Source organism: Oryzias latipes, chromosome 5, assembly GCF_053564925.1.
Source record: "Oryzias latipes strain Hd-rR chromosome 5, Olatipes_Hd-rR_3.1".
Taxonomy (NCBI): Eukaryota; Metazoa; Chordata; class Actinopteri; order Beloniformes; family Adrianichthyidae; genus Oryzias; species Oryzias latipes.
Window position 1 is genome coordinate 22,835,315 of NC_136241.1, and position 20,619 is coordinate 22,855,933.

The 20,619-nt window shown below is 41.0% G+C and overlaps 2 protein-coding genes across 4 annotated transcripts in view; both read right to left on the reverse strand.

The window, feature by feature from the left end:
• Window positions 1-130: 130 nt before the first annotated feature.
• On the reverse strand, window positions 131-7,996 carry kiss1 (KiSS-1 metastasis suppressor). Of its 2 annotated transcripts, none has more exons than XM_078946697.1 (3): window positions 1,209-1,446; window positions 886-988; window positions 131-402 (listed from the first exon to the last, which is right to left on the reverse strand). In XM_078946697.1, the coding sequence occupies exons 1-3, from the start codon at window positions 1,305-1,307 to the stop codon at window positions 197-199; spliced, it is 408 nt and encodes a 135-aa protein (XP_078802823.1). In that variant the 5' UTR covers window positions 1,308-1,446; the 3' UTR covers window positions 131-196.
• A 1,218-nt stretch (window positions 7,997-9,214) lies between these two features.
• The window catches only part of LOC101160313 (dihydropyridine-sensitive L-type skeletal muscle calcium channel subunit alpha-1-like), a 63,409-nt gene continuing 52,004 nt past the window's right edge, over window positions 9,215-20,619 (reverse strand). For both annotated transcript variants that reach the window (XM_011475232.3, XM_078947513.1), the window contains 9 exons: window positions 20,192-20,351; window positions 19,887-20,014; window positions 16,041-16,137; window positions 15,083-15,185; window positions 14,788-14,889; window positions 14,284-14,414; window positions 12,608-12,718; window positions 11,555-11,679; window positions 9,215-10,993 (listed from right to left, as the gene is read on the reverse strand). In XM_011475232.3, coding sequence (XP_011473534.2) covers window positions 10,984-10,993; window positions 11,555-11,679; window positions 12,608-12,718; window positions 14,284-14,414; window positions 14,788-14,889; window positions 15,083-15,185; window positions 16,041-16,137; window positions 19,887-20,014; window positions 20,192-20,351 — 967 coding nt within the window. In that variant the 3' untranslated portion in view covers window positions 9,215-10,983. The remainder of the gene's footprint in view (window positions 10,994-11,554; window positions 11,680-12,607; window positions 12,719-14,283; window positions 14,415-14,787; window positions 14,890-15,082; window positions 15,186-16,040; window positions 16,138-19,886; window positions 20,015-20,191; window positions 20,352-20,619) is intronic.

A 20,619-nucleotide genomic window follows, 5' to 3' on the forward strand; every position in this document is an offset into this window, starting at 1 on the left:
CTCCTAATTTATAATCATGATTTCTGAGTGTAAACAAGACAAAATGTTAAGAAACTGCAGAGGAAGAACAGCAAGTTGAAGAAAGGAGACTCTGGCCCAACTGTGACCTGCAGATCAACATTTTTCCTTCTTTCTTCTTTTTGAATATTTTATTTTACAGAAACAAACAAACCAGGAGAAAACAAGCAGACACCTGTCATTTTCCATAACGGAGACCAAAAGAGTTTAGGTTGTATGAGGACAAGTCCTGGCGTTTCTTTATAGCCACAGGGTGGAGCGCCTTCACCATCCAGCATCCCACCATTGGAGTCCCTCCATCAGATGAACGATCACTCTTTGGCCACTCCTTCATGGAGGAAGAGAGGTAGTTGAAATTCCTCAGCATCTTGAGCAGAGCATTATCTGCAGGAGAAACACATGATTTCTTTTAAACATATAAGCTGACAGAAAATAACTAAAACTCCAAAGAGAAAAATCCTCTTTTTAGGTAAATGTTGTTGGAATTTAAGCTCTAAATTTGCTCAACTCTTTTCTTTGTGGAGTCCAAAACCCTGTGCTGCTGACACTGAATATTGTGGGATAATGCAGATTTATTAAGAGAATTTCTTCACAAAGAAATGTTTAACACAACTAGTCCTACTTTGGAAATCTTGTGTTTTTTTATCAATCTGTGGAAAACCGTGAAACTTTTCTTTTTTGCTTTGTCTTCAAAACACTTTGAGTGTTGTAAAGGTGCTTACAAATAAAGACGAATGCAGTCAATGTGAACACAGTACAAACAGAACAGGTGGACATCCTGACGCCATTTTGCCCAAATGTTTTGTGCTTCCTGCTGGTACTCTCAGCCTGTGTGAAGAAAACAGAGACAATGCAGAGGAACTGTACCTTCAGTGTGGATGGTGGACTGATGGCGGTGGTGGGCGGTCCACACCTGTGCCAACACAGCCCCCATTATCACAGCAACTATTAGTGGAGCCGCCATGAAACTCTAAAGGAAAAAGAAAACGTACTGTAGCATTGCCACATAAATATATGTTTGGGATTGTCTATTTACTGAAAAAAAGAGAAAACTCAGTATTGACTTTCCTTTATTAACCCTGGTTAATATGGTCCTGTCTATATGTTTATTTCTATGAGGTTTATGTTAAATGGATAGCAGGGTACTTAAACTACATTATCAGGAGACACTGGACTACAAATATGGCTACCTGGGGACTTCCTGTGGCCCAGGTGAAAGATTGATTGATACGATGAAAAGGGGGTGAAGCGGGGAGACACTGGAGTTGACAGCCGCAGGACACGTACATGCCGAGGATTACCGTGACGTCGGAGAGAAGCCCAACCGCGTCAGTGGAATACTCTGGGATTTATTTCTGCAATCGGGTGTGACCTCCACATGTATGGGATGACTGAAAACCCCATCAACCGAGGACAGACAGAGCAGGTAAGCCGCGTACGTTCTTCCCACGGACGGAACTTTGACGTCCCGTGAGTCACTTGGATCTCTGATTTTATATGGAGGGGGGAGGACGCCAGGAAGAGAGGCGGTGACTTTTGTAAATAACGAACTAATATAAAAAAATCTTTGTTGTATTGGGTGAAAGACTGGGGAAGAGTGGGGGAATACCTGAGACTGATTAAAAAATCTTGAGTCATATTGTTTTTGTGTGTGTGTGTAATACTTTTAGAAATTGAAGAGTGTTACAATACAAAATTGGGGCTTAATCGTTTCTAAATCAGAATCAACTCTGTGATGGATGCACATTGTAGGCTGTAGACAGTCGTGGCCCTTACACATAGGCCCGTCCAACTACAGAGGAGCTAGTTTTGGTTTGGTCTATGTATTCTTCTTCACCTTTATTTAACCAGGATAAAAAAAACTCATTGAGATTAAAAATCTCTTTTGCAAGAGCGTCCTGGCCAAGAGGCAGCAGCACAACAATAACACAAAACCCTTATATACACTCACACTCAATCATAAAAGACAGTTTTAAATAAATACAGTTTGAAAGCTTTGTCTCACGTTCATTTAAAAGTTTTTTAAAAGAGCCCAGGGAGATCAAATCTTTCAATTTAAACTCTTTCTGGAGTTCATTCCAAAACTGTGCCGCAGCAAATCTAAAAGCCTTTTTTTCCCCATCTCTGTGCGCACTCTGGGCACAGAGAGCAGGAGCATGTCCTGAGACCGCAGGCTGGAGCTGCTGCTGCTCTTCAGTTCTATGAGCTGCCGGAGATAAGACGGTAACAACCTAAGAATGCATTTATAAATTAAAAGGTATCAATGTTTCAGTCTGCGCTGGGATAAGGAGGGCCAACCTACTCGAGCATACAGAACAGTGATGGGTTAGTGACCTCATGTTTGTTATAAAACGCAGTGCACCATGAAAAACAGTGTCCAAAGCATGCAAAGCATCAGCAGAAGCATTCATATAAATCACATCACCAAAATCAAGGACAGACATAAAAGTGGCAGTGACAAGTTTCTTACAGGCTTTAAATGATAAACATGACTTGATTCTGAAATAAAAGCGTAATTTTAGTTTCAGCCTGTGAGCTAGTTTCTGAATATGTGGTTTAAAAGCTAGACAGTCATCAATTAAAGTACCAAGGTATTTGTATTCTGTGACCAGTTCAATTAAATGTCCTTCTTTTGTAGTAATTGGGAGCAGGTTTTGGAGTTTGGCTTTGCTTTTAGAGAATAGCATGTATTTAGTCTTATCTTCTTTCTCTTTCGGCTTTTCCCATCAGGGGTCGCCACAGCAAATCATCCTTTTCCACCTCACTCTATCATGAACATCTTCTACCCTAACATTAGCCAACTTCATGTCCTCTGTTAAGACATCCATATATCTCCTCTTTGGCTGTCCTCTTGCCCTCCGGCCAGGCAGCTCCATCTCCAACATCCTTCTACCAATATATCCACTATCCCTCCTCTGAACATGTCCAAACCATCTCAGTCTGGCTTCTCTGACTTTGTCGCTAACACAGGCAACATGAGCCGTCCCTCTGATGTACTCGTTCCTTATCCTGTCTAACCTGGTCACTCCTAAGGAGAACCTCAACATCTTCATCTCTGCTACCTCCATCTCAGCCTCTTGTCTCTGTCTCACTGCTACCGTCTCTAACCCATAGAGCAGAGCTGGTCTCACCACTGTCTTGTACACCTTTCCTTTGAGTCTTGCTGGCACTCTTCTGTCACACAACACTCCTGACACTTTCCTCCAACCGCTCCAACCTGCCTGCACTCGCCTCTTCACCTCTTTTCCACAATCCCCATCACACTGAACTGTTGACCCCAAGTACTTAAACTCCTGCACCTTCTTCACCTCAGCCCCCTGTAACCTAACGCTTCTACCTTGATCCCTCTCGTTCAGACACATGTATTCTGTCTTACTACGACTGACCTTCATACCTCTTCTTTCCAGAGCAAACCTCCACCTCTCTAGCTGTTCCTCCACCTGCTCTCTACTCTCACTGCAAATTACAATGTCATCCGCAAACATCATTGTCCAGGGAGATTCCTGTCTTACCTCGTCTGTCAGCCTGTCCATCAGCATAGCAAACAAAAAAGGACTCAAAGCTGATCCTTGGTGTAGTCCCACCTCCACCTTGAACTCCTCTGTCTGACCTACAGCACATCTCACCACCGTCATACTTCTCTCATACATGTCCTGAACTACTCTGACATACTTCTCTGCCACTCCAGACGACCTCATACAGTACCACAGCTCCTCCCTCGGCACCCTGTCATACGCCTTCTCTAAATCTACGAACACACAATGCAGCTCCTTCTGACCTTCTCTGTACTTTTCCATCAACATTCTCAAAGCAAAAATGGCATCAGTGGTGCTCTTACGGGGCATGAAACCATACTGCTGCTCACAAATCTCCACCTTCTTCCTAAGCCTGGCTTCCACTACTCTTTCCCACAGCTTCATTGTGTGGCTCATCAACTTTATTCCTCTATAGTTGCTGCAGTTCTGCGTGTCACCCTTGTTCTTAAAGATCGGGACCAGAACGCTTCTCCTCCATTCCTCAGGCATCTTCTCACTCTCTAAAATCCTATTGAACAACCTTGTTAGAAATTCCACTGCTGTCTCTCCTAGGCACTTCCATACCTCCACAGGTACGTCATCAGGACCAACGGCCTTTCCGCTCTTCATCCTTTTCAGAGCCTTCCTAACCTCATCCTTTCCAATCTCTGCTACTTCCTGCTCCACAACAACCACATCTTCCTCCCTTCTTTCCCTGTCATTTTCCTCGTTCATCAGCTCCTCAAAATACTCCTTCCATCTTTTCTGTACACTCTCTTGGGTTGTTAGCACCTTTCCATCTCTGTCCTTAATCACCCTTATCTGTTGCACGTCCTTCCCATCTCTGTCTCTCTGTCTGGCTAGCCTGTACAAGTCCTTCTCTCCTTCCTTTGTGTCTAACCTGTCATAAAGCTCATCGTAAGCTTTCTGTTTGGCCTTTGCCACCTCTCTCTTCACTCTACGCTGCGCTTCCTTGTACTCCTGTCTACCTTCCTCAGTCCTTTCTACATCCCACTTCCTTTTAGCCAACCTCTTCCTCTGGACGCATTCCTGTACTTCCTCATTCCACCACCAAGTCTCTTTACCGTCTTTCCTCTTTCCAGATGACACACCTAGCACCTTCCAACCTGTTTCCCTGATAATCTCTGCTGTAGTTTCCCAGTCCTCTGGAAGCTCATCCTGACCACCCAGGACCTGCCTCAACTTCTGCCTAAATTCCTCACAAGTTTCTTCATTCTGTAGCTTCCACCACTTGGTCTTCTTTTCTGTTTTCCCTATCTTCTTCTTCCTGACCTCCAGAGTCATCTTACACACCACCATGCGGTGCTGTCTGGCTACACTCTCTCCTACCACCACTTTGCAGTCATTAACCTCTCTCAAATGACCTCGTCTACATAGGATGTAGTCCACCTGAGTACTCCTACCTCCACTTCTGTATGTCACTCTATGTTCCTCTCTCTTCTGGAAGTAAGTGTTGACTACAGCCATTTCCATCCTCTTCGCAAAGTCCACCACCATCTGTCCCTCCAGATTCCTTTCCTTCACACCAAACCTGCCCATCACCTCCTCATCACCTCTGTTGCCCTCACCAACATGCCCATTAAAGTCTGCTCCAATAACAACTCTCTCTCCTCTGGGAAAACTCTCTATGACCTCATCCAACTCACTCCAGAATCTCTCCTTCACTTCTAACTCACAGCCAACCTGTGGCGCATACCCACTGACTACATTCACCATCACCCCTTCAATTTCTAACTTTAGGCTCATCATCCTGTCTGAGACTCTTTTCACCTCTAGAACACTGTTTACAAACTCCCCCTTCAGAATCACTCCTACCCCGTTTCTCTTCCTATCAACACCATGATAGAAAAGTTTGTATCCTCCTCCAATACTACGTGCCTTGCTGCCCTTCCACCTTGTCTCCTGCACACACAGTACATCTACCTTCCTTCTCTCCATCATGTCTGCCAGCTCTCTGCCTTTCCCTGTCATTGTGCCAACGTTAAGAGTCCCTATTCTCAAACCTATGTTCCTGCCTTTTCCCTTCTCTCTCTGGCCACGGACCCTTCTGCCTCCCCTCTTTCTTCGACCAACAGTAGTCAAATTTCCACCGACACCCTGTAGGTTAACAGCATCGGTGGCGGTCGTTGTTAACCCGGGCCTCGACCGATCCGGTATGTCTAAAGTGTTGTGGATGATTCGCATGGTTATTTTGGCAATTTTTACGCCGGATGCCCTTCCTGACGCAACCCTCTCTATTTATCCGGGCTTGGGACCGGCACAGAAGTTACTGACTTGCAACCCCTGTGGCTTTAGTCTTATAAGAGTTTAAAACCAGTTTTAAATGATAAAAGGTGTTCTGTAAAAGCTGATTGGAGCTTTGATATGGCAAGCTCAACTGAAAGTCCTGAAGTGTACAAGATGGTATCATCAGCATATAAGTGCAGGTTATCGATGATACCTTTATCAAGGTCGTTTATATAAATGGTAATTATATGAACGACTTACGGTATGGTATTAACCAAAGTCTTTGACTGGTTCCTTATATGCTAAAGAACCCCTGAGTGTTTGATCAGAGTCAAGCTTATGAAGTCTTTTTGTCATCAAATCTGCAACCTCACCAGTGGAATCAAATGTCTAATGATTTATCATTTGGCTTTCTAGTATTTGTTAACTTCCAACTTCTGAGCCAGGTAACCCTTTGGACAAAACGCTCTTTCTGTAAAGGCCAGTAAACTCTGGAACAGTCTTCCACTGTACATAAGGGAGTGTCAAACATTACAGACCTTCAAAACACAGCCCAAGCAGTGGCTGAAAGCAAACCAGTCCTGTAACCACTGACTTTTAACTCTCGTAATGTACCACTTTCTTGTGTTCTTATTGTATCTGTGACTGTCTTTTGTTTTGTCCTGTTTTATGTTTCCTGCCTAGGGACTATGGATGCATATTAGTATCATTGCTATAATCCAGCATGTTTACGCCTATCATTGTTTGGTAGATGTTCATTAATGTGCACTGTCCCTATTAAATAAAGCTTAAATAAATAAATAAATAAACCCCACCTCTAGCCTTGTACACTACATTGAGCAGTTCTTTGCGCTAGCCTAGAAAGGAGTTGAGTTAATTTAAAGTCCCACTCCAATCATCTTTTGATCTATTACAAAATCACTCCCAGTGGTCTTTTCATTATTATTGTGTGATTTTTACACAAAATAAAAAAACCTGTCATTTTCTTGGACATAGTTTTTTCTGCAGAGCGACAGGAGATCATTAGAAAGTCATCTCAGAGATGTGGGCGGTATTGTTAGCGTGGAGTAAGCCCACCCCTTTCCCCATCATCCATCTGTTTACGTGCTCTCTCGGTAGCTCACAGCCCCTCACACCCCTAACCTAACATTACAAGTGAAAAAAAATGTCGAGCAATATTGGAGCTATCCATCCGTACAGTTTTAAGCCAGATGGCACCTAAAAACAAGGACAACAAAATACCTACACAGATCTATTTGTCTGTAAGTGGATGCATCAGACTAGAGAAATAACACTGACACCCACCACCATAACCACCACCACCCTACCCATTCACGCACATTTATGAAAGCTGTCAAACATAGGCTGATGATGACGATGCACACCTTTCCTGAATCAGAATATGTTCATGTTCTACAGATGTCAGAAGCTCATGATTTGATAGTAACTGCAAACTCAGCAATGTATAACAATAAAGTTATATCTTTAGATAATTTGTAAACCAGAAATACTTTTTTTTACTAAGAAACAACAATTGCAACTCTCTGAGCAGGTTTTCACCAGCTTGAAGCAAGTTCAGGAAAGCCTCTATTTTGCACTGTGCCACATCAGTGGACGTTTTATGTGAAAGAGCTTTACAAAAAACTCCCACATTAAACAATCATATTCACACCGTGTTTTTACTGTTTTTTTAATGTAAAACAATTTCCCATTAAGGTTTTATCTGAAAAACCGGTTTTATGACAGCTTTAAGCACCACTTTATTCTCCAGATCTAAGTTCTAACTATAACATTTTTGTGAAGTGATCCTCAGTGGCAGCAAAGACAAAGTGCATTTCTCCTCAGTGGACCAGAACCAGTTGAGACCAGCAGAATAACCAAATCCAGCTAAGGGCACAGCACCTCATGCTCCCTCTCCACAAGATCAAAGTTGTCTGCCAGAAAATAGAGAATGAGATCCTGCAGATTTTGTGAAGACTGGATCTGCTCACTAGTCAATTGGATTTCTGTACAGCTCCAAGTGCATCAAATCAGATTCCGATGTAAATATGGACAGAAGGAAACAACAGCGTTGATGGAGGCATAAAAACCTTCAGTGGATGCAGACTTCCACTCGGACCTTCAGCTCCCATCTGCTTAGACCTACCTCCAAATCAGCGTCACACACAGACAGCACGCACTACCTTACCTTTCTGTCGAAGGTGAGTTGACTGATCAGAGCCCTTCCCCTGTGCTCAGGCCTTTTAGAGGTGGCCAACCTACGTCATCAAAGGCATGCTCCCCCTCCACATCCATGATGCTCCTCAAACTTTTGTTTGTTCTCCTGCCGGGGGTCAGTGCGTTGGTCAAGATGATTGCCTGCGTGTCATGGCGGTCTGCAGGCAGATCCTGAAGTGGGTCTAATAATTAAAACTAAAAATAAACCCATGAAAACAGAAAAAAGTGCTGGTATGACATGCTGGAGCAGGGATGGATGAGAGAATGGCTCCGGGTTCCACTCTGGATGTTTGTGGATGTGGGTGCTCCTGCTGTGTGGATGGGTAGAAGTATCCAAGCCATTATTAATCAACCACTATTGCCCCAGTCATATCAGTACTCGCTTCATTCTATTTCTCCACCTCATTAGTTCATGCCCCTCCCTCTGGCTTATTCATTTGGACCCTCTTGGCTGTGACTGGTTGTCATAGAGTCACATGACTTAGCAACACAAAACTTGTGTTTAACCTCTCCTCCCATGATTCCATCAGAAAAAGGAGGGAGTGTTGATGAATGCAGCTGCAATATGAAGAAGTCAGAAGAAGTGTTTCTTTTTAGACAATGCAACTGTTGTTACTGTGAACCTAACAAACCTTGCAGTCAATTTGGAACTTTTTGTCCAAGCACAGACATTTGTCAGATTTTCCAGCTCATTAAAGAGACGCAGACCAAGAAAGCAGTTTTTTATTTTCTGAGTCAGAAGAAGACCTCCAGTCATTAGTTCTCTGCTGTTGCTTCTGTTGCTCCTCTCTGTGAGCCATCTGTAAGAGAACAAAGAACCTTCTGTGGCTTAATCCACCATGTCTCTTTTCGTCATTTCCACTTGAGTTGTGGTTCAAAAGTTTTCTGCAGGACACAGACAACATGCTCTCATCTCCTGTTACCTGAGACCCAATAAAACCTTCGATATATCTGACTCAGTCCCGTAGGGATGTCAAACTTGCAGTGATCATGATTAGACACTTACTCTGCATGATTGTCTTTCCTGCTAAACCAAAGCAACATTTTCACTAACATGTAAAATGTTACAGCACAAATAAATACATTTAACATTTGGTTCCTGTTCAGGGAAACTACCTCATGTTGATTTTCTACCCATTTCACTATTTTATTTATCTGACTTTTAAAAAGTAAAATAAAAAGAACTTTTATCAAAAGGTTACAGTCCAGAAGCAAAACAGATTAGATCAATTTTAATTGATTACATTTTCCAGTTGTTTTAATCAAATGAATCAAATAAATAAGTAAATGTCACAAGTAAAAATATACACAGGAAAAAAACAAAGTGGTGGTTGGAGAGTTGCTGCAGTCAGGGACAGTCCCAATCTCCATGTTTTTAAGAAATCACAACTTCAGAAATAACTGTTAACCAAAATTTCTTTAAGTATTTATGTTCCATTTGGCCTTTCTGAGATCACATCAACAATATTCTTTATTTTGTCTCATTCCTAAAATTCTTGAGAAAACTGTTGCAAATCAACACAGTGGCATTGAAATTCCTATTCACAGTTACAAAGATCTTCTTTCGGCAGCAGGCAGTGCACTCATCTCTTTATTTGTTCTTTCATATCTTAATGCTACATTAGACACAATGCATTATAAAAAAATTTCAGTAACTAGAGCGTGTAAATAAAACCGTTTTTTGTCATGCATTCCAGTTTGTTCATGTAAATGATGAGTTTTCCTCACACAGCAACATCAGTCATGGAGTGCCACAGAGCACTGGGCTTGGCCTAGTCCTGTTTAGTTCAAACATGTCTTTGTGATGCTTTAGAATAATTAATAAATAATAAAAAGGAAAACTTTGGACAATAAAAAGGAATACTAATTACTCCCTGGTCCATCCAATTTTTAATTAAACACTTGTTGATTATTGTTGTCATCTCTTGTTTGCTCTTATCTATGTTTTTGCGAGCAGCGTGCCTTTGCTAGTAGCGTGCCCTTAAAGTTCTTTAAAAAGTTTTTAGCTCGTTCAGAATGCAGCAGCAAGATTGTTAGCAGGACCTAGAAGAAGAGAACACATCACTCCTGTGGTTCCCAGTTGATAGAATCAAGTTTAAAATCCTCTCGTCCTATATTATAGATCTCATAGTGCCTTACGATCCAATCAGAACACTTTGCTGACAAAATGCAGGACTGCTTGTGGTTCCCAGAATTTCCAAAAGTACAGTTGAAGGTAGAGTCTTTTGCCACCAAGCCCCTGTCTTACGGAATAGGCTCCCAGTTCATGTGAGGCCGTGAACCTCGTCTCTGGCTCGTCTTTCGCCCACAGTTCCATCTGGATGAAGCCCATCTGGTACACTTTTCAAACATGTAGGTAGATAAGCTAGAGTTAAGCTAACTCATCTCTAAGAGTTGTGGCACATCGCCTGTCCGTCCTGGGAGAGGATCCCTCCTTCATTTAGAAATCCCTGATTTCCCCAGGATTAGTTTTTTTTTAGGAGTTTTACCTTACCGAGAAGGAGGGTCTAAGGGCAGGGATGCCCAGTTTAGTTGAGTCTGTTTAGTTTGGTTTAGCCATCAGGTATTGTATTTTATAAACAGATTTTATGTTTTGTACAATTACCGGTATGGAGCCTATTCTAAAAAACTGTGTAGTAATATTGGGCTACATAAATAAAACTGAATTGAATTGAATTGAATCTGTTTTTGTTGTTGAGCTGAAATGTCTAATGGCAACCATTTGCACCAAGAGGCTCTTTAAAGAAACTGGAGGTCCACTTAGAATGTTTGGTTGAAATATGTTTTTTCTGTTGAGTTAGAATTTACAAGAGAATGAGGCTAAAAAAACTACCAACAGCAAGTTGTCATGAATGGAGATTCAGCTCTAAATGACGTCAGTCAGTGAAGAGAGAACATCCAGCAGGAAGGGTTGACCTTCACTGCCTTTCATCAGAGTCCATCGTTTGAAGTCAAGGCTCAGATCTTTGGATCCTCAGAACAGGGGTCAGAATTGACTGGAAAAAGCGAAGAAAAACAAAGACAGGATTTAAAAAAAGGTTTGTGGTTCCAATAGTCCAGTTTTGTTCTGGTGAGATGGCTAACACGTGCCTTCTCACACCTGCTTGTGTTTCGAGTGTTGAGAAGTTTAAGAGGTGAGCATGAGCAAGGAAGTTCTGTGAATTTTTAAAAACAGACATGAATCCTGCAGATATTCCATAAGGTTGAATTTAGAAAAGCAGATTAGCATCCTTATGTCTAACATGAACCCTGCAGCATCATGTTAACATGACGGTTAATGCTGCGAAAAAAAAAAAAAAACTTGTAATATTGTGTTGCAGACACAACTTGAGTGGAGGGACAGACATGATATTGCCATAATGAGAGCAGAAGGAAAAGCCGTTATTATTTCTGTTGAACACAGTGTTGGTATTGTTATGATTTGGGCTCCATCATGGACACCTTGCGTGGTGCATCAAGGACACACCTCTTTTAACGCCTTTTAACACCTTTTAACCATTTACTGTGTGAAAATGAGAGCGAACCACAGACCCAACCATGCAGATGGTGTGACAGACCTTTGACTCATGCTGATGTTGTTAGTGAAGCCTTCGTCCATCTGCAGGGGGCGCTGGCTGGTGTAGGCTGGGTCGGTCTCTACAGCAAACGGGTCTGAATGGTTTCCAAACAGACTGGCTTGTCTCTGAGGAAACGGCGTTTTATGGACACATCACATCACTGAAACATCTCAGAGGCATCAAGACAAAAGTGAAATCTCCACAAAAAGATGGTGGTAAGAAGTATTAAATGCAGAAACCTCTGTAAAAATGGCTGGAGCTCTTAAATTTTTTTACCATGGCAACAATAATGTGCTACTAATTGACACTGTTGGTTATTTCTGCTCGGTTCCTCCGTTGCTTTATTCTGATCAAAACTGAAAGCTGTCCAAAGCGGAAAAAAAACTGGATCAGGGTCACAGAGGACTCTTAAATCTGACGTTCTGGCTCACTTTAGCCAGGACGGGGGGGCTAAACAAAGGTGGACTTCGAAATCATGAACTCATGCTGTCATATATATGAGATCCTAACTTAACAAAAGATTCCCCTGCAGACAGGGTAAAACGATAGGTTCCTCAGCAGAGCTAAATACATGTGTTACCTCCAAGATCTTGATATAGATATTTATATAGTAGAAAGTGCATTTCTTGGCAAAAATCATTGGAGGGTCAATCAAAACGTATTCACCTCCTCTCATTTCAATGATTTTGGGTTCAGAAGTGGGATATCTCGATCCACAGAAATGCAAACAGGGGTTTGGAGGTTCAGTTAAAGCTATTCCAGTTTTGTGAACCCTGCAAAGATATTTATTCAAAACTGTTGCCTTGTTGCAAAACCTAAAGTTAAAGGTAAAAGCTGCTGCCTCCACTACTTCTTTGTTGAAGAATGGTGAGAAACTCCAGAAAAACTCTGCAGAACTTCAGCTCCTGTTCCACATGATTGCGAAGTTATCTGTGATTAACTTTAATCTAAAGTAAGGGTTGTAATACTTATCCTCAACCATTATTATTCTCACACATCTCTGGATTGGAATGAAAAAATAAATCTTGCCCCAGCACAGGCGATGACTGTTACCCTGAATATCTCCTCCACTCCGTGGTCAGAGTCCTCCTCAGCCAGCAGGTCTCCAGAAATGGACCTGTGCAGCTCTGCAGGCGCCTCCTCTGCTATGTTCCTCAGTCCAGCCTGACAGACACAGAGTTCAGGTTACAGCATCAAAGCTGTAGATTCAAAACCAAAAACCTGAGGTCCAGGCTACTTGATCAGAAAAGACACGAAGTACAAGGTCTGGTACAATGGTACAATGACGCATGCAATGTACCGCTATGTTCATCAGCTGACAATAAGATTAAAAACCCAGAAGGAGGGTCTAAGAGCAGGGATGTCCAGGCTCTGTCTAGCTTTAGTTTAGTAACCAGCTATTGTTTTTATTTTATGACTGATTCTATATTTTTGTACAATTATTGGTGTGAAGCGCGTTGAGACAACTGTGTTGCGATATTTGGCAATATAAACAAAATTGAATTGAATTGAAAAAGGAAGGTCATGGTGGGGAAAATGAGGGAACTGTGAACTTTTCTGTCACAAATATCTAAATACATTTATGTTTAAAAAAACTTCACATCTTTGGATGAAACGCATCTAGTAAAAGAAACGGTCCTTTTGTGGTGGAGGATGGTTGAAGATGGATGATGTTAATAGATAATAGATAAGTAGACATAGATAATATAGATAAACGATGTACTTCAAAATTTTAACTATTTATTATTTACTAAGCTCTTGCACAGGGGTGATAAAACTTTAAAAATAAGCACTGCCGGAGGTTTATCATAGAAATTCAGCGTTCACTTTTGTTGTATTACTGGACCAGAAGCCTCCACACTTCGACAGAGTACCCTTTGCAGAGGGGTTCTCAGTCTGGCTGTTTCCTGGTGGTGTTTGGACCAGCTTAACACCTGATTTAAGAAAATTTGACAGTCATTTCTTTGAGAAAAATAAAGATCCATCAGCCTTCAGTGGATGTTTGTAAAAGATGTTTAAAATCTACTTTTAACAGAGAAGCAAACGTGAAGTAATGTGTCCTTCTACCAACTGTTGTCACAACTCTGTAGTGTTTTTGATCAGCTGCAGATTTTTCAGAGAAGTTCAGAACAACCTGATATGCAGGACTTTCACCATAAAAACCCTACAGTAAAAAATTCTCTAACCATTGTTTGCTGAAAGAAAGTCTTTTTTAAAGAGGATTTGGATTGAGGTTGAGATGATGATGCTCTCCATTCACCTGATTTATATCCAGAGTCACCCTCTGGTTGCATGCTGTAGAAGTAATCACTAAATTGTTTTTTGTAAAAATAAACTGAGTGTTTGTTTTAAAGGGCTTCGATTTGGCTTTCTTTAAAGAGCAGTAAAGTTCCTGCACCCTCAATTCGCTGTGTAGGAGACTCGAGGCATGTTTTTAAAATAAAACCAGGGCTAAATGTTTGAAGCTGACTTGGCCGTCCTGCTTAAGGCAAAAGACACTCTTTGCTGGAGGGGACACTTGAACCTGTTCATCTGATCAGTTGGGCTTTACCCCCTGGGGCAAAGCCAGACAGAATGGCTTTGATTGTCAGAAATGAGGTCAAGAAAGAGGAAAACAGAAATGGTGGGTTTGAGAGGTGAGGACATGCAGCTGGGGGAAGACTATGGAGATAGAGGCTCAGACATGGAGGAACCAGCAGACAGAAGAAGATGAGTGACTTGAGCAGAACCTGTATTTCATGGGTGGCACTCTTCTTTGTGGGATGATAGCCGTAGTATTCCTCCTGCCTCTTCTTCAGTTTCCTGTAATAATCCTGGATGAGGAAGGTGGCGTAGAACTTCCCCACAGTCACCTCATCATCTGAGGATAAACCAGAGTGAGTGGGCCGCCACTTCTTAAACAGCATATCTGTCCTATTTTCTGTCATCGCAGTAGATCGACTATCTCTGTATGTGTGCCTGCTTCTGACCAAATTGGACGTATATGAAGCTCTGATAAAGAAAACAGCCTCTGAAAAAGCAGCTCAGCTGCTGTTACTCTGCTGATTGGCAGTTGTCCTTACTGTTTTGGGGATTTTTGTGCTTTACCTTTAACACTTTTAAAACGTCAGTTATTGAAACCAAGTGATCTGTGAACCTCATCCTTCATATTTATGTTTCTTTTAAATCAGCAATGATATTTATTGAGATCCAGATCAAGCAGAACTTGTATCTGCCAGCTCATTGTGACTGACCTCCAATGGGGGGAATGACTTGATCCAGCAGTTTCATGCTGGTGCGCTTCCAGATCTTCTTGATGATTCCTCTCAGCTCCTCGTTTGCTTGTTCAAAGTTACCTAAAAACAACACAAAAAAGACATGGTCAATCTGTACTTTTACTCACAATCACAGCCTTTTGCAAGTTCATCTACTGCACACTCATTTAAAAAATTAACCTATTATGACAAATTAGGGTAATTTTCCTGCAGAAAATGGATCTTTGTGTTTTACTCTAACCCTATCCTAACTCACAAAAAGATGAACACAAACCTTCTGTCTTTATTTTCAATGCCGTTCTGACCAATGCAAACAAAGTGGCATTGAAGGTGACCGTCCCATCACTGTTGAGAGGCATGTTCATGGAGACCAACCTCTGCACACAAAATAAATGAGAAATGACCTAAAGGCTTTATAGTTACATTGTTGTCACAGTCTAGCACAGATGGAAAATGATAGTGGCAGTGATAAGCAGAAGCAATTCGCCTTTTAGCCAAAAAGGAAGACAGGATTAAATTCTAAAATTAAAACCAAGTTTAAAGCTTTTTTATTTTATAAAAATAAAGGGGAAAAGAAAATCTATGAAAATGTAAGGTATGTTTTTAACCGTATGATCTATGTCAAGATCTGGCAGCCTACTTAATTATTGATTGTTGTCATTCAATTTAGTTAGCACCATGTGGATTAGAGGTTCAGATAGTTTGGTAATCTAGGTGTAACCCTCATTACTAACAATCATTTTGTTTTTACAGTTGTCAATGGTGTCCCTCTGAATTCGCTAAATAAAAGGATTTCTTTATTAAGTTTTTTTGAGCAAATTTTGGAATTCATGATATAAAACAGACAGTAAATGAAGGCGGGTAATTCTAAACTGGAAAAAAACCTTTCACAGACTGGCTGACCCTTCAGGCCCATCTTTAATCACAGGAGGTGTGGAAGAAACAAGACTTTTGGTTTGCAAAGGTTACATCATTGCATGAAGGAAAGCCTGTTGTTTATTTTTTCTGAACTCGTTGGGGGAGTCATGAAAAAGTCTGCAGAAATGCATGCAATGTTCTTTCTGATACGAGCTGGTCTGTCAACCATGGGAGGAAGAGAAAAATACAAATCTTGCCAGGCCAGTTATGAAAACATCAATATTTTCCTCAAGATCGCGTGTCACAGAAGCCCTGACTTTTAACTGAAATGACAGAATTTTTCCAAAATCTTTCATCTTAACAAGCCATCTTACCTTGCAAGCGATGCGATGAGGGCAGAACTTCCCAAATCCCAGAGGAGGAGGAATCCTCCGCAGGAGAGTGACCACATCCAGGTGCTTGATGCGCCCCCTTTAGGGAAGAATACTACTATTACTGAATTGAATTTATAAAGTCAGTTTATCTACACCAGTGTTCCACAGAGTCCGGTGTCAGACCGTGGAACAAGTGAACAAAACAATGAAGCTCAGAGACGCGAGTCTTTCTGCCCATTTTCGACAGTTTTCACACTATATCTCCCATGATGCATTGGCTTAAAGGGACAGTGTCTGAGCGCACAATGAGTCGTCCTTGTTAAACGTCTTGAAACCACAACAAACAAGCAAACAGTTTCTAAATTTTCTAACTTAACTTTTATTTCATCTCTTAGAAAAAACAGCTGAAACTTCGTGCTTTTTCTGCCACAGTTATCACAAAAATGCACGTGAGATTGCCGGGGGAGGGGGGTCTGTCGATCAATACAGACCATGAATTTCTGCTTTTTTTCTTTTTTTTTTGGATGCTGGTGTGCCGCGGGATTTTTGTCAAGGTTAAGATGTGCCGTGGCTCAAAAAAGGTTGAAAAACACTGATTTACACTATAAATAACATTTGAGACAACAGTCAGCACTGTGTTGAAACAAACCATACACTACACCAAATGGAACAGAAGAGGAATTCCCACACTCTGCACCCTAATGGAAACTTCATGCAGCAATGCATGCTGGGAAAAAAGCAATGCACTGAATGGACAGCTTCTATGATCTCTTGTCTCGCTGCTATGTTTTACAAACTTGCCTGAAATTGGATAGAATCAGATTTGACCTAATGTGGTCCAGACATGGTGGATGGCATCCCTTCTAAGTCCTCTGAAAGTGTTCTTACACAAATCTTTCTGTTTTTCTGTCTTTAAAAATGTGAATAATAAGCATTAAAATATTTACATTTCTAAAACTCCTCTGCTCACACTATTCATTAATTCTTCTCTTTAAAAACAGCAATCTTTGTGTAAAGGGCCATGTATTGTTCTGTTCTGACACAATAAGTGCATGGTAATGAGAAATGAATGCGAACATTCTCCAGAAGCTTTGATCAACTTATCTGGAAACTAGTAAGTAAACGGTGGAGCTAACAGGAAGGGAGAAATGTGTATAGAAACCTAAATTCAAGGATAAAAAGAAAGACACAACAACAACTAGCAATGCTGGGACCAGTTGCAAGTATAAAAAAATGGTAAGAACTTGAGTAGATTCCCTGCACAATCCAGGAGTTTTCAATTACTTTATAAGGAAGAATGATGAAATCTGACTTTCATTATTCTTTTACCCTGGTGAAGCAACAGGGTCAAATTTGGCCCTCGTTTTTTTTTCTTTTTTAATGTGATTTTTTTGTACTATTTTTTATTAATATGATTTTATTCTACATTTTTTGGCTGCTGTCAATTACGACTTCCAAAAATGAGCAGACAAAAACCAAACTTGTTTAACTTTAAAAGCCCTGAATAAAATTGCTACTGAGTTTTCCATAGAAGCCTGGGCTAAGACAGATGTTGGCATGTCATAAGTAAGGGTTAATGGCCTTCGAAGTGTGCATTAATAGATTTTAACGCACTTCACAAAAGCTTCAACCATCTAACATGAAGGCCATTACTTTGCTTGTACCATGGCCACTGATAAAAGAAATAAATATTCAACCAGTTTTGGGACTTTAGTGTTAATTTTTCAGTTTGGATTGCTTTTTTTTGACAAAAAGCGGACTATTTGTTACATTGTGCACCTCTCCAACCTTGAAAGCAGCAGCAAAGGAAATCACTATATTTGCTAATCATCACGATTATCTAGATCAGGGGTGTCAAACTCATTTTGGTTCGGGGGCCACATTCAACCCGTCTGATCTCAAGTGGGCCGGACCAGTAGCGTGAAGGCAAAATAAAGCTTTATTCTTGTTTTTTTACCCAATTGGAAAACATGCCTCAACCAATATGGTAGCCTAATCATTTCTTATTACACATTCATTCACAGAGGCCAATGGATCTTAAATAAAATTAATTTTACTTTAAAAAATATTGGTTTGTTCAATTTTATATAGACGGAATATTTTTAATCTGAAGCAATCCTGATAATAAATTTAAGAGGGGCTACAGAAAAAAATGAAACGTCTTCCTAAAATGTAAACGTCCAAATGATGACAAAATTACACTAAATTAAACTTGCAAACATTTGTGAACATAAGAGTTTGGAGTTAACCTCCTTTCTCTCTTGAAACTTCACCGGATTTGCACAGGATTCAAATCCTGTGCAGAAACACATTTACTGTCATTCAAGTGTGCAAAACACAATGAAATGTCCATTATTATTATCATTCATTATTATAAGAATCTTTTCCTGGTTTCTGCCTGAATTTTGTGGCAACACCTGCCTTCTTCCTGACCTTTGATGGAGCGCCATCAGTGACCAAAATTTCTTCATGTGACCAGTTCACTCCAACATTGTCCAGCACAGTAACTAAAGAGCTGACTATGTCATCGGTTGTTGTTGTGTCCATCAACTCCAGAAACTCCACTGTGACAGTCTCTTCATCACCTCTAATAAATATGCACAGCTGTACCTATCTGTGATGTTGGTGCTTTCATCAATAGTGACTGAAAATACAATAAATGACTGGATTCCTTCAAATGGCTGCCCATGTTTCCTCAGAGATGTTGGATCTGGAGTCGTAATTCTTGACAGACTCATGTTTTAGGTCGACTTCTTTTTGGGAACAAGACTTCTGCAGCCTTCAGCATTTTTCAATAAGTTCACCATCAGAAAATGATTTGGATGTTTGCTCCAACTTGTTTGCAATAAGGTAGCTAACTTTTACTGCTCCATCATTGACGTCACGGCTGCAGTAAATCCAGATGGTTATTTATTGGTCCAGCTAATAGTTGCTAAATCTTTTTTTTCTTAACTGCAAATGGTGAAACTTTTCTTTGTGGAGAGTCTCATAGTGGAGCTGAATGTTAGATTCTTGGAGAACCTGTTGATGACATACCAAGCATGCAGGTTAGCATTCAGCTCCGTGAACAAATAAAACGCTTGCCATTTTCCTGGAAAGCTCAGGACTTCACTTCAACCTTTTTTTTTTTGACAACACTTTGGTCATTAGGGTGTCACTACTGATCATCCTTCAGTGATGAAGCTAACAGGGAACCAAACTACTGCCTACCCAGACACAGAGCTGTTAGGTTTCGTTTTTGGTACATTGCAGAGTTATGTTGTTTCACCTGTTAAGCTTTTCCTTTGCTCTCCCTAGTGGCGAAATTGCACATTTCAGTTATTTCTTCAAAAAATCATAACTCGCCACAGGAATGGACTAGAAACTTGCTTTCTTTTTTAAACATCCTTATGATTTTTACTCTTCATGTGTGGACCGGAGTAAACCACCTGGTGGGCCAGAAACGGCCCGCGGGCCGTAAGTTTGACACCCCTGATCTAGATTATGATGATCTTGTCTAGATAATGAAGCTAAATTTTGTTTTAAAGAAGCCAGCGCAGCAATATACAACATTTAAGCTATGTGACCGAAGCTTTTTTTTTAGGCTTGCATTTTCACTGCGCGTTATCACTTTTTAATGCACCCCCAGCTGCCAATCACAATCGAGAATTCACCCGAACCATGGTATAATAGGAAGAGAAACAATTGATAATTATTCTCTTTGATCATTAATTTTTTCAATACCCATTTTTCTAGATGAGAACCAAAGTTTTTGCTAAGATTTCTACCTGGTCCCACCCAGTACTTGCCTGTGCATAGGTTTTTTAAAGAGCACAACCCTGTTCCTGTACTATCAGTAGCACTCACGTTGCCTCTGGATCATACTCTGCCCAGATCTTTTTGAACTCGTCCAGGTGCTGCGGGCCAAGGATGGACCAATCACGTGTCAGGTAGTCAAAGTTGTCCATAATGACGGCCACAAACAAGTTTATAATCTGTAATGAAAACAGAAGTAGAATGGGCAATTATCTTTGCTAAAAAAAAACAAAAAACTGTAAATGTAGATCTAACAAACCACCTCTGCTGCCCCCTGGAGCACCTCCTGTTCCCTGCTATCATGAGATTTAAAGACAGTGTCTACTCTGAGTGAGCTCACGGAGGAAGAAGCTTACCAGAAAAGCACAGAGCATGTAAAAGCTCATGAAGTAGATGATGGCAAAGTTAGACCCACAGGTGTTCTCTTCTCCAGGCAGGAAGTCAGATTTTGGGTCACATTTCTTCCCATACATGCAGGCTAGCATCACTTCATGCCACGCCTCCCCTGTAGCACACCTGCAGGTACGAAGACATCACACTCAGCCTCGGAATACTGACGGAATATGAATAAAACCCATTTCTGTAAACCTTAAGAACATTTTTGTGGGGTCAATGCTACACACCTGTAGAGCTACTTCCCCTAAACACTCCTGCAATGTATCCTTAACCCTTGTGCTATCCTAGGCACTTTGACATTGGGAGTGAGGTTATCTTGACCCCACCAGACAGTGCGCTGAACCTTTTTTCTTCAATGATTTGTGATCTTCACTGGTTTCCATGGATT